This window comes from Hippichthys cyanospilos, chromosome 18, assembly GCF_059441005.1.
Source record: "Hippichthys cyanospilos isolate Australia breed blue-spotted pipefish chromosome 18, RoL_Hcya_1.0, whole genome shotgun sequence".
NCBI lineage: Eukaryota > Metazoa > Chordata > Actinopteri > Syngnathiformes > Syngnathidae > Hippichthys > Hippichthys cyanospilos.
Genome location: NC_142386.1, coordinates 11,995,184 through 12,014,555, shown reverse-complemented (window position 1 = coordinate 12,014,555; position 19,372 = coordinate 11,995,184). Strand labels below are relative to the sequence as shown.

Genomic DNA, 19,372 nt, shown 5'->3' with positions numbered 1-19,372 from the left:
TTTAAAAAAAACACACTACCACTTTTACAACACTTTGTCAGTTTGTTCATATATCAGCTCAATGAATTGAGTTTCCACATTCTTTTGAATTCATTGAACTACAAATTTTCAAATCATTTTCATAACTATTCTATGAGTTTACACTTTTAACAGACACATCACACCTTTAACAGTGACATTTTTGCATTATCTTGATCCTTATCTTGTGCTTTCTGAAGAGACCGGTTCCTCTCAAGTCATAACAAACATCTCTACTTTCAAAAAGCTTCTGGTTATTCTGACAGAGTAACATATTATGGACTTTGTACAGCATTTGCACTGTATAGTATTTGCCGAAATATCGAATTTCAAAGTACAGGTATGAATTGAAATGAAATAATTGATTTGTTGCTTCTATATATTTAGCTTTATTAATTCTTATAGGTCTTTTCTGTCACTTAAAAAGGCATTTGTTTTATATGTATGGCCCAAACTCCATACTATATGTCATACATTGAAAGTAATAATGAGCTATAAATGATAATTATTACCCACTGGATGTGCAAGTATATAAACGAAGAGGGTTATTATTTCTGTGATCTAGGTCATCACACTCCCACTTTTATTTTTATCTTTAGCCATCCCACAGACTGCGGAAGAAGACCTGAATAAAAAGACCCTTGAGAAGCGTGATGGCACTGCAGCAGGTGATACAAGTAAAAAAAAACATAGAAGGTGCAAAGCAAAACGTGCCCATTACGAAGATGTACAACCTCACTTTGAAAATTCCATTCACAGAGTCATCAATAACTAGTTTCATTGCACATACCAATGCAGAAAAAAAAAAGCATCAAGTACAAGGAGATGTCAATGACCTGTGTTTGTGTACGATGGCATTGAACGCTAGGCCATCCCTCCAGCTGGTAGTGAAGTTGTGGATGTTGACATTGGGGTAGCTGCGGAGGCCAGGACAGAGATGAGAAGGAATTAACATCAAACACGCATACAGTGATAACTGCTTTAACAGTATATTACCATAAATGGCCTAATAGCTAGTCATAAAATTTCTATCTGATTTCTCACCCAGCGGTTTTCATTTGGCACCACAGGAGAAGGGCATCTTTTGCGGATTTCTTCTCTTTGTTGTCCTCTGTCTCAACACTGATGTCCTGAATCTGTAGCCACATTGTTTGTTAATTTCTCATCGCATATCCCAGTTTGGATAATACAGCGAGAGACGAAATGAGGATTTTGGTTCGATAAGTGATCGGAGTTTTGGCTTTTCAAAGGGAGTTGTTCTTTCTCGAGCCGTTTACTAAAAAGAGCCTTTCAAAAGATTGGCTCTTTAGTTTATTTTAAAACAACATGAAAAAAAGACCAAAACAAAACAAATAAAATAATTGATTGCTGGAACCCCATTCATGATGATTGGCAGTAAAGACTCGGCACGTTGGTCAACGTCACCTCACTGATTGTTCTTCTTACCTGGAAGCGAAGAATTATGGTCCAGATGAGCCCCAGGGTGAGACGGTGATTCCCGTCCACAATGTCATGTGATCCCATGTTTTCTAGATGGACCTTTTGTTCTTTGAGAAATTGCAGAGCTTTATCCACATTTTCTAAGCAGTGGATACGCATGCGGCCTTTAGTGGGTTTTGGCTGTTCAGCAAGAACGGCAAAAAAAAAAAAAAACAGAGAAATAAGGTCACACATAAAAATGACGAAATGAAGCACATGATGTGTCCTTCCTCTCAGCTTTCGGTTCCAGGAGGGGGACAGAAATTGATTTTTTTTCTGAGATACTGACCAGCTGTTCTCCTGAGAGCACTTCCAGCAGGCGGATAAGCATGCGGCCATCGCGCAGGTCAGTGTACAGGTCGCCGATGCGACAACTGACTCGGCCTAAGTGAGAGTTCACCCATTTGGTAAAGGTCTTCTTCTGGACAGCTTCACGCTCGTCTAGGAAGGAATCACAAGGAGAGGAAAATATTCTCAATTGATTGAATTGCAATGAGTAAAATGAGCCCACAAAATCACATTCAGTACATTCAACAATTTTAAACCGTCAGGACCAGACAGTAAATTAAGAGGTCTAGTCCATTAACTCATTCAATCCCAAAGGCATACAGTAATAGAATGTCTCGAGATTTAAAGAAAAAAAAAAAAAGTGTAAATATGTTTTTGGAATTGAATTAATTCAGTCACTTCATCAGTTAGGAAGTTATTTTAATTTGTTTAAGGTTTTGTAACATTAATGTGGAATGACGATGACAAAAGTACAAATAAAGTAAGTTTACAAAACGTTTCGCTTTATCTGAGTGAAATGTTAAAAAAGAATGAATGATTTCAACTCTAACAGCAGCTCAGACATATGGAGCAGGGGAATAAGAGGCTAATCCTTTTCTACCAGCTAAAACAAGGTGGCCTCATTTCTAGGACATGAGGTCTCCCTTCGCTACTCTAATATGGCACGTTGTGCTATTAATAAAACAATACAAAACACAGGATTTACATGTATGTATAAATTCTACTCCATTTAAAGTAAACAGCTTGAGTATTGCAAGGTAACATGAAATCTGCCACATTGCGAGTTTATTAATAAAGTCCAAAAGGGTAAAGTTCACTGAACATGAGGAAACATAAAACAGCAGTTGTGTAATCAACTACTCTTGCAACCATTTGAGGGGAAAAAAAAAAAAGAACTATTCTAAAATTTCACACACGGCCTCCTAAGGTGGAGCAACAATACCAACGTGAATTACATTTAAACTATTGCGGGCTGAATGAAGGTACTTCCTCTTTCACATCCTGAAGGAGAAAGTATCTTACTGGTCTTTCAAAACATTAAAGCGCCATTAGCATTGCTACCAAATGTTTTCACCAGCCACTAAATATTTTACCATGACACAGTTCATTTCTTTTATAACACTTTATCACTTGATTGCAAATGGCCATTCCAGTTAACCCTAAGTAAGAGATTGACTAATATGCTGATACCGATTATCAGGGGTCAATGACGCCAAAAAAACAATATTTAAAGCCAATATTCAAATCAAGAAATCAAGGAATATTCATTGCAGTAAGGCACTTAGGCTTCACACCCCTACCCCACACACACATTTTTTTCTCACCATACTTCCCAGCAAACCACTAACTTCAATTTACTCAACCTCTGTCAGTGATCAATCTGTGTTGAAAGAATGTTTTTTTAATTGAAAATGAGGGTGATGACATCATAAATTAGCAGCTAACCCTGCATGCTGCTTCGGCCCCTGTTTACTAGCACAGGTTAGCCTAAAAGGCTAGCGGGGATTCAAAAGAAGGCAATGTAATTTTATTTATAAAGCACATTTAATACCCAAGGTAATTCAATGTCCTTTTCAATGTTAAAAATTTGGTAAATTCGCTTTAAACGAACCTAAAGCAGGTTGGACCACTGCCTTCACTATTGATTGGCGCTGGCTCTTGCACGGCTAACCAATCAGATGCTGCTATGGGCGGGACAGTGCTGAACTGAGGCTCCATTACAAACAGTCAGACATGATCAAGTGCATGATCAGAGTCATAATGAGGCAGTTTATCGTTCGTAAGATTAATAAAAAAGCCGGATGCCAATATGGCGAATAGCTGCCCCAATTATCGGCCCGGGTAACCCTGCCCGAATTGACTGATTCATCAATCTATGATCATAGATCATCATCTACACTCTTAGGATTGCTCAGGACTTTAGAAAGGGAAGCAAAGATGAATTCTTTTTGCAATGTTCTCTAAATGGCTCATTATGCACTAATAAGAAAGAACTCATTCTCATGGAGAGAGTAAAATGATGGTAAATTGTGGTATTTGATTTGATACAACCTATTTAACGTGAAATTAGTCTATCATTATAAGGCCTAATCACCTCCAGTAAAATGAATAGCGAGGCGGAGGAAGATGGAATTTCCCACAGTTCGGGCAGCATTCAAGGTTGTTGGGGAATGAAATGAATGTTTAAAAAGGGCAGCATTGTGATGTTCCATGGCACACCCCTATTGTTAGATGGCACACCTCTATTTTGAAAACCCAGCTTGGGCACTCAACTGACATTTTGTGGTTTGCTGTAAAAAAGGTTCAACATGAAAACACAAGGCCACATAAGACACACAAAGACGTAATATTTGTTGTTGCTAAGATGTCAAAGGTCGTCATGAGGCAAAACGACAGCTACCTAAAACAGTATGCATTTCAATACATTGAACTGTAAAAGTCTAGAAAGCTTTTGAGTGCGTTTTGGAAAATGCAATTTTGTCCATAAATGACAAATAGGTCATTCTAGTGAAGCAATTGCGGAAAGTACATTATTTTCCTTCCAAACAATAATAACGAAGGTGAGCATGTTTACTTTTATACTAAAGAATAGTGCCAGAGAAATCCCTTCAAACATATCCAGAAAGAATGGTCCAAATGGCTGATATCTTCCAATTATTTTTTTTAGATTTATATACTCTAACTATTTACAGCAGTGGTAACAGTGGTGTGATTCTCTTTTTTTAAATATAAATTGTTTGTTATAATAAATAGATGTTAATATAAATAGATGTTATAATAAATCTATACCATAACCTAGTGTATCCTTAAATATATCATGAAATTTGTTGATGAATTCGCTATGCAGACCTGTCATTCAAAATCTTCATTTTTACCAGCTGTACAAAGAATTTACGTAAATGTCATCACTTGATGCCAGAATGAAATGCTACAGAATGCTATTTTATTCATTATCTTTTTTTTTTAATGAATGGTCGGTTTATCTGTACATTTTTTCTGATAAAATCATCATCGGCATAAAAATAATCCGTATCAGTCAGGCGCTAAAGAAAGAAAATGAAAAGACAAGACACAAATGAAGGGATGTACAAAAACATGAACGTTGTACACACGTGGGAGTGAAGGGGTGGATTATTATGATAAAGACAGTGAAGGAGGCTGCATTCCTCAATAGGCATGGTCATGTTGTGACACAACACCCACACAGACAATGGGCAAGTGGACAGCAGTCAACGTGCCGCCTAATGACAAGGTAATTGCCGGCAAACACACATCAATGCTGTTTATATATATTATATATATATATATATATTATATATATATATATATATATTACTGAACAATGAATAAAATGTCAGAAGTCCCTCCCCACCCAAATAAACCCCACATATGTTCAACAAAATGTGTAAAATCTGAAATATTGGATTTAAAGGAACACACATACAATACATTACAGTGATTTACTACATGTGGCAATGAGCAAAAAGTTTATTGCTTCAGTTCTCAGCAGCCGTGTTCAAATTCCACCAAAGCTTTGTTCTGTGTCCAAATACAGGCAGTGAGTATTATTGCAGTTCTCATTCAGGAACAAAGTAGCATTTAATTGTTAAAAAAAAAATAAAAGAGCATATGTGAGTGGAATACTGTGAATTTTCACCGCTGAAAATGAGATCAACGAATCCAGCATGGCAACGCACTTTGTCGTCACCCAGTCTGATAATAGCTCACCATCACATGATGTGAAAGAGTACAAGCTACCTTTCTGATATGGCCAAACACGTTGGACTATTTCTGATAAGCTATCACAAAAAAGATAGCAGAGAACCAGGTCATCCCAAAAATCCTGATAAATTTTCCTTCCTTGTGAAATATTCTTCCCACCTCATTGTTGGTTGGTGTCAGTGTTGGGATGAAATGCCCTTGAACTTCTGACATTTCATCTCAGCCTCTGGTCACCATGTCCTCTGAAAGAATGGGTAAACAAATGTCTGCTTTAATCTGCTTCAATGACCTTCACTTGGTCATTCCTTCAGAAACGAATGGTGAAGGAACCAGGAAACTCCGTGGGAGGATGACTTTTGTCCTACATTTCAGCTCAGTTATTTGAGGCTAACCAGATACAGTACATGTTATTTTAATGAACAAAAGATAAACGCCACCCTAAATCTTAACCGTCACAAATATATAGCCCACCTTAAAACTTTCCAACTGGTAAGTGAGATGAAAAAGGAGTCCTTCAGCACCCGTCGTCATAAACAGATGGTGGTGCGATCATGATTTGGGAATGGACCGTTCTATTGATGACCTTGTGACATGGACATGAAAAATCCCTTCCTGAGCCACAACAACATTTAATGGTGCTTTGTCCGGTCTTCATCTAGAAAAGTGATTCTTAATATTTTTTTGATTTATTTACCCCATGAAAAACTTCTTTCAGCCAAGGACCCCCCAACCCTTGCAAAGCATGCTTGGTTGAAAAACAACAACAAAAAATACTTAAACAGAATCCTGTGCCATCCCTGTCTGATTGATTTAACTTTGGAATTATAAGTGTAGTGGTATCGCCAGCAAATTTCATTCAGTTAATCCAGATGATGGATCATGTTACATCATCTCGTTTATTCCTGACTCAACAGCTGGAAAATTGCATCATAATGACAATGTGCATCTGTAAACTTAACAACATAAAAGTATACAATGTTTTGCAATGGAGTCAGTGACACAATTTAATTGTGAGGTTAAGTACCGATACCTAGAATCGCTATCACAAAACATTTATTTGGTCTCAGTTCATGGTATTGATGGCAGCCAATACTGGTATCAGCCGTCCTCTCGACCACCCCCACAATTTAGCAATAAGTTGCTTCATGTTCAACCTAATAATAAAAATACTGTTCCTGCCACAGCAATAAAAACATTTAAATTATATTTGCTTATACCCGCAAAAATCCTGTTAAAAATATTACACAACCTCATCATTGGTGCTTTCACGTAACCCCAGAGGAATCCCCGTTAGAGGACTACTGCTCTACAAGGATTCGTACCAACCCAACCACCATTTTATTTTGTATAATCCTTAAAATAATCCTATAAATAATACTCTGTAATATTTCGTTAGATGGTTAGACACAACCAATTCATATGACTCAAAATACGTTTTTAAATTACGGTGTAATTTAACCCATTTAATCTAACCCTAACCCATTTCTAAAAAAAATCTGTATTTAGAAGTTTTTAGTTCATGGAACCAATGGATATGGACAAAATAAAACCATGGACAAAATGAAAGAGTAAATTCAGTGCAACACAATGCAAATTTTTGCGTAGCACTTCCAGCTAATTATCACCAAGCCAATCATTGAAGTTTAAATAAAAGGGTGAATGTGTAAGCAAACTGCAAAATAGCACATGCAGTAGAGATGCACAAGGCTGCATATTGCCATGAAAGCGGAACTGCCTTTGCTCTACTCTGCTACTAAAAGTAGGCCTGTGGTAAAACTGCCACCTTGCAACATGATGTACGTACACTCTTTCTTTTTCCGCTTACAACCGTTTGAGGTCAAAGCAAAGCAACACGCTTCTGTGAAAAGAGCAATAACACAACGACGGTTCTTCTTGTCTCCTTGGTGGAGACAGTGAGGGTATCAAAGTAGCATTCAGCCATCTGCAGCTGTGGTTGATAATGCAAAAGTGAGGGGAAGAAAGGCTTGGCCAAGGCCAATCCCATGGGAGAGGAGATAGAAACAGGGACCCCGAAGGCCACAACATCTGGACAGAAAACAGATGTAAAATGTCAACATGACAGTTTTTGTCCCCCAACCTCCAAAATGGACACTGTCTTGTGACATACTTGTAAGAGCAAACTGTTAATATTGGTCTAACTGTACAAACAAAGAGAGGGAATTTTATTTGGCTTGTGTGTGTGTCTGCGGATGCTGAACTCTCACAAAGGTAACGTGACTCTTCCAAAATACAGCTGCAGGCCACTTGAGTAAGAACTTTCGATATATGAAGTTACAAAACTCGGTTAGAGGTGAGCTTCAAGGTTTGAAATTTAACTTGAAGTATCCTCACAAAACATGTCAATGAAAAAGACTATAAAACTTGCAATATGTACAGATGAATACTGGAATTTTTATGCTAGCTTGGGCACATTTTGAAGAGTGAATAATCAAAATGAGAAAGTAAAAAGAAGGCTGAATTTTGATGTTGATGAGCTACCATTTCAGGCATTTTAAAAAAATCATGCTGGCAAGGAATTTAGACCACACTATACTAAAGTCCAAAAGTCCGCAGAAAGTTAACACAAATGAGTAAATGCATGACAAAAACAACACAAATACAGATATTGATTAACCCTTTTCACTCCCGTTGGGAAAAAAAACGGCAGTGGATATAGGAATGGTGGCAATAAGATGAAATGACATCCCAACGGTTCTTTACACACACCGAGCTACACACTTTAGTGGCTACTAGAAACTTTTCCATATACAACAAGCCAGTGCTGAGCACACTGTCAACAAGGTAGCCTGCGCTGTCAATTAACTGTCTAGTACTGCGCAAATATATTGATGATATGTCCTGTATAAGTGTGCTACTATAGATTACACTGATTACTTGGTATTGTAGATGTTTGGTCATTAGTTTCACTTCTCTGCCACGTTTATATTATTATTATTTTTATCATCAAAATAAAATACTGATGCAACAAAAATCCCAAGGCCTGTAACCTAATCCACAGAAGGGGGAATTTTTAAACTAATTTTTCAAGTATCCTAGACTTATAAACAAGTAATATATGCCATAAGTTGTTTTTTTTTCTTCTCAAAATCGTAGCGAAAGGGTTAAACTAGGGCAGCACGATGATGGCCAAAATAATAATAACGATTATTTTTATCAATATTGAAATCAAAGTCAAATCGAAGTCAAACATGTCTTTTTTATTACCGTTTATGTAAACAAGCAGTATATAACCAAGGCTTTATGGCTTGATACTTACAAATAATAAAAATAAACTAAAATAAATAAAAAAAAGTAAATAATTAAAAAAAAAAAAAACCCAAGACATGGCAAAAACTTGGCACACAGGGCAACACAGCTACCGTACTTGCTGAGTGCAAACCATTGAAATAAATGAAGCGTACTTCAAACCGAAATTATTGCCAATATGATTTTTCAAAATGAGTCTCGAGAGCTGACAGCTAGCACTGTATATATTAGGAATCAGGTGAAAAACTCGCCATTTTACACTTGTAAATAATATATTAGGGTGAGAAAAGGAGGCTTTTGTCAGGCTAACATGTGGGAAACATTGCCCCCTGGTGGTAGGATGACAAAGTGCTTGATTTGACATGTGCCAGCTTTTTAAATGTTAATATCGCTGAGGATCATCTAATTAATTGTGGCACCCAATACCGTGATCGCGCTTAAAATTTCATTAATTGTGCAGCCCTAGGTTAAACTGACAAGCCTCCCAAAAATTGAAAAAGTAGCAGTAGTTTTATACTTCCACTCTTGACAAAGTAATATAAAGCTCATACAGTGATTCATGAAGATTATTTTAAATAATATATTTCTATTAAAATAACAAATTACCACAATATCTGAACATATTTTTGCTGGAAAAGAAATGTGAGTGTGCATGAATAAATATTTTTCTTCAGACATAAATTTTACAATGCTGCTCACGATTTCATTACAGCTATCTACTTTAACTACGGTTAATGATTTACTTGCCTTATCCTTCGGATATTACGTGCCACAGGTTCAGGTCTTGCTTTGTGTGCTTTTGGCTTAGTAGGAGTGTGTATTTGTGTTCCCACATTATTCCTAAATTACCAAAAACATGTATAAAACAGGTATGAATATTTCCTTTTGATGATGATACTTTGAGGATATCAGTTCAAAACTTTTTCATAAATTGACTTAAATTAATGGTCTTTTGGTGATACGGTCATTATTTAACTATTAACAGTGAATAATACATGATTCATCTAAAAATATGTACATTTCAATCTAAGACTTGAAACATGTGTGCAACACAATGGGAATGCTTCCATTTGGATGACGTGTGGAGGCTAGACACACAACTATGTTTATCTGCAACTCCAGCCAACATCGTGATTTAACACAGGGGTGAAGGAGGAGTGACACCAAGAATGAGCCTCAAGTGCAGTCAAACCGGAAATACAAGTAACAATTACTCATAAGACGTGTGACTATGGAAGTGTGTATTTGCAGTTCTGTCCTAAATACATCATGTTCTTAAAAAAAATACTTGTTTTTGCTGTTACGGGAATATTTACTCAAATCCAATCAGTGAATAAACAGCAAAAAGACAATTTTAGGAAAGTAAAAAAAAAAAAAAAAAAAAAAAATCCAAAAAGAAAAATACTTATTTTTGTCAAAAAAAGAAATATATCTTTAAAAAAAGAATGCTTATATCAACATATAAAATCAAGCATTTTTCGTAAGATTTCTTTGCTCAAAGCACTTATATCTTTCCTCATATCAAGATGAAAAGATTATGTTTTATTATCTTCACTTTAAACCAAGACCATTTTTTTCTTAATTTCGGAGACGTTTGCAAAAAAAAATGGAATTTTTCATCACCAATTATTTATTTTCAAAAAAAAAAAAAAGCAAAACCTTTTATCATTGGAGCATAGGTTTAAGCATTTACAGCAGGGATGTCAAACTCCTTTTTATTACGGGCCACATTGCAGTTCTAGTTTCTGTCAGAGGGCTAGAATGACTGAAATCAAATACATTTTAGGTGAGTTGTCTCACTTCTAATTAGTTTTTAAATCAGAGGCGATAAAACTGTCAAAAGAGAGATTGGGAACAAAAATGGCTTTGTTTTTTTTCCCCAAAAAATATCTTTAAAAATTGAAGACAACTCGCAAATTTAGTATTTTAACAAGAAACCTGAAGTCGAATCAGCATTTGGTGTCCCACATAAAATGATATGGCGGTCCGGATCTGACCCCGGGGTCTTGAGTTTTAAACTTGTGATTTAGAGCAAGACACTTATGTTTTCCTACGATGTAATTTAAGTTAAATTATGTATTCGAATTATATTTACTTACATCTAAAGTTTTCATTAATAAAGTCATGAGAAAGATTTTTTGGGTTGTTCAGTCATAAAATGACAGCTTTGCATGGGTATAATGTTATGAAAAATGTTCTAATTCAATATGAATTTAAATAAAATGCATGCAGGATATGTTTGCTTGAATCCAACAAAAATGCTTTTTGAAAGAATAGGGCATATTTTTAAAGTAGAGAAAAAAGTATTGAAGAGTTTTAAAAAAGATTTTCTTAAATTTGATCTTATATTAGTTGTAACTTTTTTTTCTTGTTTTTGGACAGGCACTTCTTGAAAAAAAAAGACTATATTCCTTCCTTTGCAATCGATACACTAATCCCTCATCTGTTTGGATGCGAAACTATTTTCAGTCACTTCTAAATTCATTAAGGCACTAACCACTTTCAATCTTATTTTTCTACTTCTGTATTTCAAATAAAAAACATATATCTCCAACAATCGACACCAGAAGAAAGTGTAGGGCAAGAGAACCCAGCACTGAGGGGTTGGAAGCTTGCAAACAGCGAGATCTTTATGCATAGCAGTGGCACAAAGCCTGTTGCACGCACCGCAACGTGAACACAGAAAATGACCGCCAACAACCTATGGCCTATGAAAACCGTGTCCACAACTTCAAGGAAACCGACCAGACAATAACACAAAAATGCTATTTGAACTACACAATCGTTGTTCCAAATACTTCCTTTCTGCTCTTAAGTTAATATGAAAGTAAAATAGGTTTTGGGTTAGTGTTCAATGTGTATGCGGGCTATAGACAGAGCCATGCATTGTAATAAGCTCAGGACAGGTGGCCTAGTAATCAGGTGCCACACTGCCGCCCTCATGAAGAGTTTCTGAGTTTTCATTTTGGCACGGATCCATTATTTAAAAAAAAGGAAGAATCAAATGAAGTCAAATGAGCAGGTTGTAAAAACTCTTACCTTGCAGCTGTTTAAATCTTCCTTCCAGGATATTTGAGTATTGCACCTGATTAACAAATGCTGCAGGAGACAAGCAGGGCTCTCTGTCTCTGTGCTCCCATTCCATGGCCTTTTTTTTTTTTTAAGTTTCCCTCCAAAATGTTCCTCCTAGATACGGTATAAAAGTGGGCCCTGAAGCATATCACAGCAATGCAAAAACCTTCCCACTTTAAGACAGCATCAAATCCTTTCAAGGGCTTTACGGAAGATCAACCTTTTGGATAGCCCCGACGTCTCTGTAATTTCCTCTAAATCCTCATGTGTTGATTCAGTAAGGCAAAAGATGAGCTTGCAAAAAGTTGGAATCCTCTACCTCGTCCAATGAAAATGCAACGGCGTCTTTAGTTTGAAAAAAAAAAGTCAAAAACTAAAGAACACAATGGTCTCTGTTTTACCTCCTCGTGTGAATCATTTCACCACACTTGGAGTTAAAAAAAAAAAAAGATTGTAATCTTTTGTGGTTTAAGCAAAGGAACACTGAATATTCCTCTTGTTCACATTTGCTGGAGTGGTGCCCTGTAGAACAGGCTAACAGGCTGTGGTCGGATTGCTGTGTAAACAAAGCCTGCTGTGCCCTCCTCGTCTCATTTGCATAAGGTGTGCTAAGGGAGGAGCTTCCTTCCAAAGAATGGTGGACAGAAGGAAAGGGGGGTGTGCGGAAGTGGACTAAACCATTACGAGCTCTTTGTACAGCGTAACCGGAGGCAGATTACTCACAGCCACCTTAATTCCGTGGAGAAAAGGGGTGTGGTCTGCCAACAAGGCACACACACTCAAGTGTGTTAGGCACTGACTTGCTGTATGCTTCCTCTATTCTTTTCAAAGACAACATTAATTCTTCCCTTTTTTTGGCTCCTCGGGATGTGTTGTGCTATATGATGAAATGCTTGAGAAAAGAAGGACGTTTTTGAAGTGTCTTGGCAACACGGCAAGCTCCTAATATTAAGTTATGTCTTTCTTCCAGGACACTTATTGAGCAGGGTCTGAAGCGGAGGGGTGTTATCTTCCTAAAACAATTGCAGATCAAGTTTTATCAAGTCATTTGATGATTTGTTGGATAAAGGCAAACACAGAAATAGTACATTGTGTCTGTGTGCCTCTGTCATGTACTTATTGAAAATCCTACAATGGGCAATTATTACTCTCAACACAGTAATGACTATGATTTAGAAAAGTGTCAGAAAAAACAAGGCACGATGTGCCTACATGTGCAATGAATTACACAAGTCTATAAAGAGCATTAGGACTTGGAGGCATGGCCTTTTTTCATTTAGTGGCCTTTAGGCTGGTCAGGGGGCAGAGTTCAAAGGGACTGTTTGCTTTTTCTTCATCCATGTCCTGATGAGCAAGGCGCATCTGGTTTGCTCTCATTAGGAAATGAACTGGCCTGAGACTTATGCGACTGTGTGTGTGTGTGTGTGTGTGTGTGTGTACAGGGTGGTGGTGAGACTAATGACATCCAATGAGAGTATGCTTCTTCCTGACAGAAGCAATGAGCAGAAACAAAGAGAAAGCAGTAACATGCTTCAAAGACTACGAGACATGAAAGCTGAGAAAAGTCCAACTAATAACAATTCACGCATTGGTCTGGTGAAAGGCCTTGAATGTAGACAGAGGAAATGAGCAGTACAGTGCTTCTGTATCGTGCGGTACACTAGAAGAGTTTTTAAACAAGAAAGGATGATACAGTTTTGAATGAGGGACACATGCGTGAGTAGGCAGCAAAGTGTACACAGGATGCAGGTCTTGTAAATTGTCAAAGGTGGGCGGGGCCTTGGCCCAAGGGGGAATATTTACCACAGCATGTCAAAGAATGTGTACATCAAGCCTGTACTTGTCCAACAGCGATGGTATCGCAAGTATTCATGTTGGAGTGCATACTTTTTGGGTATCATTCAGGCAAATAATATGCTATGGTGTCAAGACAAGTGGCTATGTCATCAGATGGATGTGTTTTATGGGCTGTGAAGAATGGAATTTCCTTGTATTGGGTTGCCCTAACGAGGTTTACTTTAATCTAAGATTATCTCTAATCAGAGATTAGTAAAACCACATTTTAAATGAGTTAATCCAGTTTTTAAACTGAACTCGATTCAACTGAATTTAATCAAAGTTTTAACTGATTTGAATCAGTAAGGATAATGGTGGATATCATAATTAAAAATTAATACGCGAGTAGTATGTCACAGTGACTATAAAGGCTACAGACAACATCAGAAATGTGCTGCCAGGACCCTGATCCTTTTTTAGTGCAGGCAATTTCAATGAATGTTACAGTTTTAGCTAGCTAGCAAAAACGTTAGCCTAACTTTACTTGCTAACTTGACTGCCTGCATTAGAAATAGCTCAGCAGAGATGCTAAATCATTTCCCTCCCAGAAAAAAAAAAAAAAAAAACTGAATTAATGGAGAAACATTGACAAACAATAGAAGACAAAAGAAAAACGGACAACAGCATGGTAAAACAGAAATAAAAACAACTGGCTGATTATATAAACAAATTGAACAGCGATGAAAAGAAAGGACATCACTCAGCTTAAAGTTTATGGAAAAAACAATAACCCCCCCCCCCCCCACACACACACACACACACACAAAAAAGGATGGTTACTGTGATACAAAAAAATGTTCATCACAGGAAAGGTGTCATGTAAATTGTACTCATGTAAAATCAATGGAAATTAAAGAATGTCTTGCTTTCAGCGCTGCAATATTAAACACATAAATTCTATTTGTATTTTTGACAAAATAATAACTGAAGGAAATTCAGACTGCCTTTTAATGTTCTTTGTGGAACTTCATTATTTTGCTCTATCTAACCAAAAAAACGCATCCATTGTTAATAGATAAACCTTCCCAACATCTAGATGAATATTAATTCTCAATCATTTGAACTTCAGTTAATAGTTTTGGTGTAACATAATTAAACATAAAAACAATTTAAGTGTAAAACTAAAGGTTAGCTGCAATAATTAAGGTTAACTTTTATCAGTCTGATTTTAAAGTTGGCTCTAAAGTTGTTGCAACTCAAAATTTAAATTTAAGACATGATTAAATCTGGACATAAAATGTTTACAGAAAAAAAATAGCGCACAGATATCTTCAAAACTTTTGTTAACATTGGAATCAAGAGTGTAATTGTGGGCTCTTGCCTCTTGCTCCCCTCTGCTGGGTTTTCCTCAAAACTACAAGTTGTAAACAAGTAGGAGGTCAAATAGCATTTAGACAACATATGAATTGCCAACTTTCAAACTTTCAAATGGATGAGGAGCAGTGTCTAGCAAGCAATAACCTTCACCTATCTTAAATTACCTCAAGAATCATAGCAGATATGCTTTGTGTTCAGCATTTTTTATATGTGTGATTGGCACACTCATGGCCTAATAATTACCTTGCTGGATTAAGGAAAAAAATAGCGGGATGGCGGGACATGATATATGTGAAATTAAGACAAAACAGTGGAGGTGTGAAATCCATCAGAAGTCGAGACACAAAGCTGAAAATCAAGACTGTCCCGTCAAAAACAGACACCTGGTCACCCTACATTAGACTTCACATTGGAAGAAGATGCAAAAAAGGAATGTTACCTTATTATTTCTGCGTATTGGAATTGTATTGGAAGTGAAGGTTTCTCTCTGACATGGCCCTCTTTTGTATCTATTTCTGTCTTGCCCTATAATGACAAAATTGCATTTTCTGGACTACAAGGAATTGTGTTAGTAGAGAGCCTAATTAGATTTGTTCTGATTACTATTAGTCTTTGATATTTTCTTTTTGTCATTTTTGTAGTTCTTTGAAGCTTTATTTCTAAACTTTAGAATTTATGAAGATCACTACTGGGTAAATTTGCTCAACAATGATTTAGTATAAAATAAGTTGCATGGATGACAATGTCATGTCTGTGCACATTAACCTGAAAAATCAACTAAAAAATGCATTCCAGAATTAAACCAGTCTGTGTCATTTAATCCATTCACTAGTCTATCCATCGATTCTTTGTTTTGTTTTTTTTGTTGTTTGTTTCCAAACCTTATGGTATATATTACTTGTTTATAAATCTAGGAGACTTGGAAAATTAGTTAAAAAAATTGCATTTCCACGGGTGAGGTTACAGGCCCTGAGATTTTTTTGTCCAATCTGTATTTTATAATAACTTATCAATAACTAACGCTAATTTTTACAGTACAATTTCTATTTATAACAGCCCCTAAATAGTTGTGGTCATGTGTATGAAGATGAAGCATACAAAACTCACGTTAAACAGTTTGTTAAACACAATAACTATGATGTAGCCTCGCTGCTAATTTTAGCCCCACCGAAACAAATCTATTTTTGAAACGGCTGCCCCTAACCCAGTCGACTGAACTTGAATTTGAATATTACCATTAAAATTGTGGAATTGACAAATAGTTTTTCCGAAAACATTAACAATGCATCACTAAGCTGTGAAGCTAAGTAATAAAGGAATTAAAATACATAAAAAAGATTCAGTATCTTGTCATGCCTTGAAATTTTTACAATACAATACAGATCAAATGATTTATATGTATAAGAGAAAGTCCAGTCCAGGAAGTGTACTGTTTTTAGGCATAACCTTCCACTGGATGTGTAATAGAGTAATGAGCTTGAATCCAGCCCCATTAACTGATTCCAGCCACCTAACCGTTCAAGCAAATCATTAAGGAGAACACTTTAGTTGTGCTCAGAGCCAGACTTCAAATATCCCCTGATGAGCCAATCACAAGTGGTCAGCTCCAACTACAGTAGAGGAACAATCTGGACCATACAGCTGTTAGTCGGAGTGAAAGCAAAATGTGGATGATAAAAGGTCATCTAATCAGCACTCCAATCAGAGACCATTAGTTAAAGATGGATTGCATGTTATCTGCAGACTGAGGAGCCGGGAAGATAATGTCAGCACTCAGGATGTGACCAGGCTCATGTTTGAAAAAGTGTAAGACATTTTGTCCAAAATGACTAAGAGATAAAATACAGTTTCACTAAATGGGTGATACCTGCAAGAGCCTTGATGCGCGAGCGCTCAAAGAGACGCGCGGAACTATTTTCGTTGTCCCATTCGGTCTCTGCCGCCAGGTCCCAGCGGTTGTTGATGTCATTGTACTGCTGCTGGATCTCCAAGCTGTCAAAGTCTGTGGGCGAGATGGTGCTCATGGTGTCCAGGCGTCCAAGCGGGAGGAAAATTCATCCAACCTAAAGTCGCAAACGGCAAAGTCAGAGCACGCAGAGGAGCTAGAGGATATTGTTGAAAAAGCTGACAGCTGCATATCAGATGGGAGCTTTCGCTGTACAAGGAGCTGCCAGAGCTTATGTAATGAGATATTGGGCATTTCATTTTTCAGTCAGAAACCAGTGTCTTTACGATTAACTCATTCAATCACAAAAACATATTTTTACAGGTTTTTATTTTTTATAGGACTCCAGACATTCAATCCCAGGTATTTTGTATTTGTATTTTTGACATTTTTTCAAGGGTCTAAAATGTTAACTACTAAGAATTGACCTTCTACTGGGTAAAGCAGCTGCTTTTGGCCGAACTGTACTAGAATAACTGTTTACCATAGATAATCAAGTATTAAAGTGATTACTTATACTGAATTGCAGAATTTGGATTATTATACTTATACTGAATTGCAAAAGCTAAAAATGTAAGAATACTACATGCCTTTGGCATTGAATAAATTAACCAAACCTACACTTGATTTACTGTTCTCTTTTCACCCTATCTGTAGAAAATTTACAAAATAATTTCTGAAAACAAAAAAAACCTAATAATAATAATAAATGAATAATGTGATCATTTTTGTGGTACAGTCAGACACAAAGCATGAAGACACAAATGCCACCCTTGGTGAATAAATGCTCAATTGGAAATCTGTAAAGGATTAAACACCACTTATTTAAGAGCATTGGCCAGATTAATGTCCATTATGGGTCAATTCACTAACAACAGTTTGTTGTGTCTGCACTGTAGATGCATAATTGAAAACAAAATGATCAATTTCATCTCTAATTAAGAAGTTCTAAGTGAAGTATGATGGTCCATCATCTTTTAGGTTTGTTGTCTAATAGCATAAAAGCATGAGCCATAGAAACAGCAGCACACCATGACCATTAATTATACATCATGAGTATTTTTTTATATACTGCCTGTGTTCTCAGCCCCAGCTAAAGTAAGGCCAGAAAACACACCACGGGCGCCTTCCTCACTCGACTGAACCATTGCATTATTAAGAACGTCAGAATAAAAGCAAACCTATAAACATGGCATTCGACACAAAATGAATCAATGCTAAGACAAGTAAAAATCAGTTACACACAATTTGACTTTATATATACGGCATATGAAAAAAAAAATCAAACAAAAGCTTGAAAATCTTATTAGCAGGAGATTAAGGCGGGCTGGGAATAGGAACTAAAGGCAGGGATTAACCAAGAAGACAGAACACTGCCTCCACTCTACCCCCCTCAACATTTCACATCATATCAACTGACCACACGACTGACGTAAATGTATTAAGGTGCTGGAAATGCACAATGTCTCTGCTGCAACCGAGCGCCATTATAATTGATCGCAATAGTAGGGCTGTCATATTAATTACGATCAATTAATCAGACGGTTAAAACATTCATTTTTTTAATCTCAAACTATGTTATCTGTATGATGAGTGATTAGATCTGCTTCATTGTTTTTTTTACTTTTTTTATGCATCAGGCTTCATGTCCTTGAGTTGTTGGGGGTTGGAGAACTAAGGTCAATCACTCCCTGAAGTGGACACTGATTGGCTGTCATTACGTTTGGCATAACTTGATAAAGTCCTGTTGTAGGTGGGAGGGTAAATTCAGGAAACGAAGGAATACGTGAAAATGGAACCCCATTTGAGAGTAGTCATCCGATGAATGGGAAATTTTACTTTAACCCTTTAGTGGGAACACCAGCCGCTTTTGGACGAAAGCAAAAAAATGGCCTTTTATTAGGCACACGTTTTTGTATTTTCAGTTCCTAAAGAGGCAAGAATGTTTAGGTTTTAGAGAAATTTAGGGGTACATTAGAATTTAAGCAATGGCTATTACAGACACTTTCTGCTGTTTTGCCTGTTTAGAATATTGTCCAAAAGCAATTGCTGTGCCCAGTAAAGCGTTAAACAAACACCACAATGGCAGCTCTGATAAACTTAGACTGATATGCATTCCTTGTAAAAAAAAAAAAAGGAGCTTGCCTATCGAAGAAGCAGCTGAAGTTTAGCCTACCACATCAACACAAAACACCCAGTTGAAACTGCAGCCACCGCTAATGATAGCCACAAATATATGTAATGTAGCGAGCCAGAGCAAAGCTCTTTGCGAAACTAAAATTGAGAACAGCCTGTGTTTGAGTAAGTCTGCGACAGACAGGGTGGACATTTTTTTTTTAATTATTTTAATAATGATTTCTAATTATTTGGAAATTGACAGGGTGGCTCGGTGTTGAAGTGGTTAGCGCGAACCCCTCACAGTTCAAG

The 19,372-nt window shown here is 36.7% G+C and overlaps 1 protein-coding gene across 3 annotated transcripts in view; it reads right to left on the bottom strand.

Annotated features, from left to right (window-relative positions):
* The window catches only part of sptbn2 (spectrin, beta, non-erythrocytic 2), a 59,453-nt gene that overhangs the window by 32,437 nt on the left and 7,644 nt on the right, over positions 1–19,372 (bottom strand). For 2 of the 3 annotated variants that reach the window (XM_088440794.1, XM_088440795.1), the window contains exons 2-6: positions 16,868–17,063; positions 1,787–1,938; positions 1,465–1,638; positions 1,063–1,154; positions 855–935 (exon numbers count right to left, since the gene is read on the bottom strand). In XM_088440794.1, the coding sequence (XP_088296920.1) occupies positions 855–935; positions 1,063–1,154; positions 1,465–1,638; positions 1,787–1,938; positions 16,868–17,024 (656 nt within the window). In that variant the 5' untranslated portion in view covers positions 17,025–17,063. Of the gene's footprint in view, positions 1–854; positions 936–1,062; positions 1,155–1,464; positions 1,639–1,786; positions 1,939–11,814; positions 12,358–16,867; positions 17,064–19,372 lie in introns of those variants that run through there. The other variant, XM_088440797.1, reaches the window with a different exon arrangement.